At 49.4% G+C, this 3,358-nt stretch overlaps 1 protein-coding gene across 1 annotated transcript; it reads right to left on the bottom strand.

Moving 5' to 3' along the window:
• Window positions 1–778: 778 nt before the first annotated feature.
• On the bottom strand, window positions 779–2,532 carry LOC125534441 (exocyst complex component EXO70B1-like). Its single transcript, XM_048697667.2, has one exon. It carries the CDS (start codon window positions 2,493–2,495, stop codon window positions 927–929), a length of 1,569 nt encoding a protein of 522 aa, XP_048553624.1. The 5' UTR covers window positions 2,496–2,532; the 3' UTR covers window positions 779–926.
• Window positions 2,533–3,358: the final 826 nt, after the last annotated feature.

The raw sequence follows: 3,358 nt of genomic DNA, 5'->3' as shown, positions 1-3,358 counted from the left end.
ACGACAACACATGTATGACTATCTTAATTCTGTCATAAAATCGTCACCGATGTATATGCGTGACAGAAAACATGATCTATTATGACAAACACATATTATCAGGGAAGTGTTTTTTGTAATGTAAAGATCACGGTCTAATAATTAGCACGCATTTAATGGCGATTTGAAAAACTGCGGCGGAAACAATTTCAGCACCACCTTTATACATTAAACATGGTCTTGAGCTAAACATGCATGATGTGATTATTTATATACGAATTTATGTATGCTCTCTATCTGGATGTAAATATATATTTCATAATTTACTTTGATCATCGATATGACCAATCATGTATGGGATGCATGTCGCAAAAATTATACCATCAAATTCAATTTTGAAATGAGTTTTCAATGGTATATATTTTATACTCCATCCGTTTTTTATTTACTCTGCATATAAATTTTGACTTGGCTTATAGAAAAAATATAAACATTTGCCATAAAAAATCTATATGATGTGAAAGTACATTCAATAATAAATCTAATGGCATTGATTTGTTATTGTTTATGTTAATATTTTTGTTATTGTTTATGTCAAAATTTACAAAGCTTGACTTTGACCAAAACTAATACGTGAACTAAATAAAAACAAAGGGAGTATCATGCATCTCATTTTTTTTCATCATGGTCAAAGTAAATCTTAAAATATGTATTAGGCTCTATATATCCAGGTGGAGAGAGTAGAAGCGGAATGTGAAATCAAAACAAATCACACACCAGCAGATTATGGCCACATAAATACACAATGACATATATGGCCATTAAACAAGAAGCAAAACTCAAAATACAACATTCACTTCGAAGGAAAAACAACCCAAATACGACAGTTAAACAATAGCTCATGTCTCTTATATGTCAGGTGATTCCGTTCGGACCTTGAGCAGTTTTCATCCTTCAAATAGCTGTCCCAACTTCTCCCCCAAAACAGTAGGACTGCTGCTTCCGCCGCTAACATGTTTTTCTAGCTCGGGATGCTCCTTCAGGTAGTCGTTGTAAGCCGAAATGACCCTGTTGGTAATAGTTTCCCGCAGTAAGGATCTTAGGCGGGGGTCTGGAACCTTCCAGAATTTCTGAGCCTGATACGTTTTATTAAACGCTGTGTGGAATTTAGCCAGTGAAGAGGTGTTGATCCAACGATGGACCGCATGGAGTGGTCCATGAAAATTTGATTTGGGTATACAGGACAAGACATGTCCCCAAGAAACACCAAGATAGCTATCCATGTACTTCTCACATTCAGGTGTAGGTTTAAACCACAAATCAGGAGGTAATGATGCTGATGGCTCAGACGCCTGCGCTACAAAATAGAAATTGTTAAGCAAGAACAGGTACCTGAGGCTTGGATCTGAGCACAACTCCGATTTGTTTAAGAGCATATCTTCCAGATAATCAATTGTGTCATCTTTCAGGTCTCGAAGATTTCTAGCGTCGTGGTTAGGTGCGGAGTTTTGCATTGATATCTGTGCTTTCGTCATGGACGCTATGCAATCCATGATGAACCGAGTGTTGTTGTGAATCTCGCCACCTCCTCGTGGGATCTCAATAGCCCATGAGTCATCTTCCTCCACGAGTGTCCTCACCTCCTCCATGGTGCTTGAGATGACATCGCTTAGGCTCTTTGCTACTCTCTCTAACGAGGGAGATATCTCGTTGAAAGTGCTTTGGGCTTCGGGAGAGATGACGACCGGCGTAAACATGTACGATGCACCGCAGACGCACGTAAACATGTCTAGCACAGCCTGGAGCTTCTCTGCTTTGAGAATGGTGATAATGACATCCACGACAACGAGCATCTGGGTGATGCTCGCTTTGCCAAACCGTGCGACCGCCGGCGTCTCGTGGAACGCGAATACCAATTCAGTGATACTGACGACGTTTATGGTAAAAGCTCGGATCCACCTCTCGACGAAGTCTTGCGGGGTTGACGCCGGCTTCTCTTGGAGGAGCCTCCGTAAGCCATGCTCGTCGTGGATTTGGAGAACCCAGTCCGCGTCGAGGTCCAGGAACCGATTATTCAGGGCGTGATTCCCTGGTGCTGGAGATGCGTCGTGGAACGCCTGGACCATGTGCTGAGTGTAGCCGTCACGGACCATTTCGCGAGCGATCCGCATGAGCGCGTGGTCCTCCATTTCCGCCGCGAAGGCGAACGCCGGAGCCGCTCCGCTGCTGGACTTGTTGGAGGGGTTAGAATTTGAGGCACCTGAGTCGCTCGAGCAGCTGGATCCATTATGACGACCTGACTGGGAACGGGGGAAGACAGTCCATCTTATCGGCGCTCCGGACACGGGGACTGTCCGTATCCGGTTGAGGTAGATGTTGCGCGGTGGGTAGTCAGCTGTGAAGCCGGTGGCGCTCTCCTCCGGCACGGCAGCAAGCTGATCTGCCATGCCGCTACTCTGTGGATATGGATTGGGGTGGGTGCCCTTGGTCGAGCTCGGTGGGGAGGGGAGTAACATGAAGCAGACAGCGAGAAGTTATTGCAGGGCTGGCCCGAACCACCGGAATAAATCAATAATGATTTGCCGGAACCGCGTGATGATGATGGACAAGTGCAAGACCCCGCTGCGGGTTCAACACCAACTACCGGAGCCGCGTGATGACGGCAAACGGCTCGAACTGTCCTCAAAGTCCATGGCGTGACACCCCACGAAAAAAAAGTCCATGGCGTGACGAGCTCGTGCGTGACAGGTCGCCAAGCCAAGCTGCCGCAGAGTCAAATCGAACTCGGCTGCGGCCCGATCAACCTCCCAGCTGGAACGGGCTCTTCGTGGAGGTTTTTTGTGTGTGTAAGCACTAAGCACCGAGAGCGATTGTATGACTGTTTGGTGGGACGGAACTCCCCCCCGCCCCCCCCCCCCCCCCCCCCGCGCGCGTCCCCCGCGTGCGACCAAGGGCGCCCCCTAGCCACTGCCGCGAGGCCCCCCTCTCCCCTCTCTCACCGGTACCTGAGGGCGCGGCCGGGCGAAGCACTATCCACGCCGGCGTCAGCGGGGATCTATTCGTCCCCTCGCACGGCAGCCTTGGAGCGGGCCGGTGGCGGCCCCTGTTCGGTGGTGTCGGTGGCACAACACAGGGCGCCGAGCAGTTGGCCGGTGGGCAGGGGCAGTCCAGAGAGAGGGAGGCAGGAGGCCTCCCGACCTTGCCATCCTCGAAATATAGAGGAGCCAGATGTGTTGTGATGGTGGCCGGGGTACCCCCATGGTGCCGTGTTGTGGTTGCGGCGGTTGCCAACGACCTTCTTACCAACCGGCGCGGTTTGGGGCGAAAGAAACACCTTTTGCCCTTCATCAGTCGACCGTGTCGGTGTGCCGGGGCAGCG

Source organism: Triticum urartu, chromosome 2A, assembly GCF_056163025.1.
Source record: "Triticum urartu cultivar PI428250 chromosome 2A, HENAU_Tu73, whole genome shotgun sequence".
Lineage (NCBI taxonomy): Eukaryota > Viridiplantae > Streptophyta > Magnoliopsida > Poales > Poaceae > Triticum > Triticum urartu.
The sequence above is the reverse complement of the archived record's forward strand: the minus strand, read 5'-3'. Positions and strand labels throughout refer to the sequence as shown.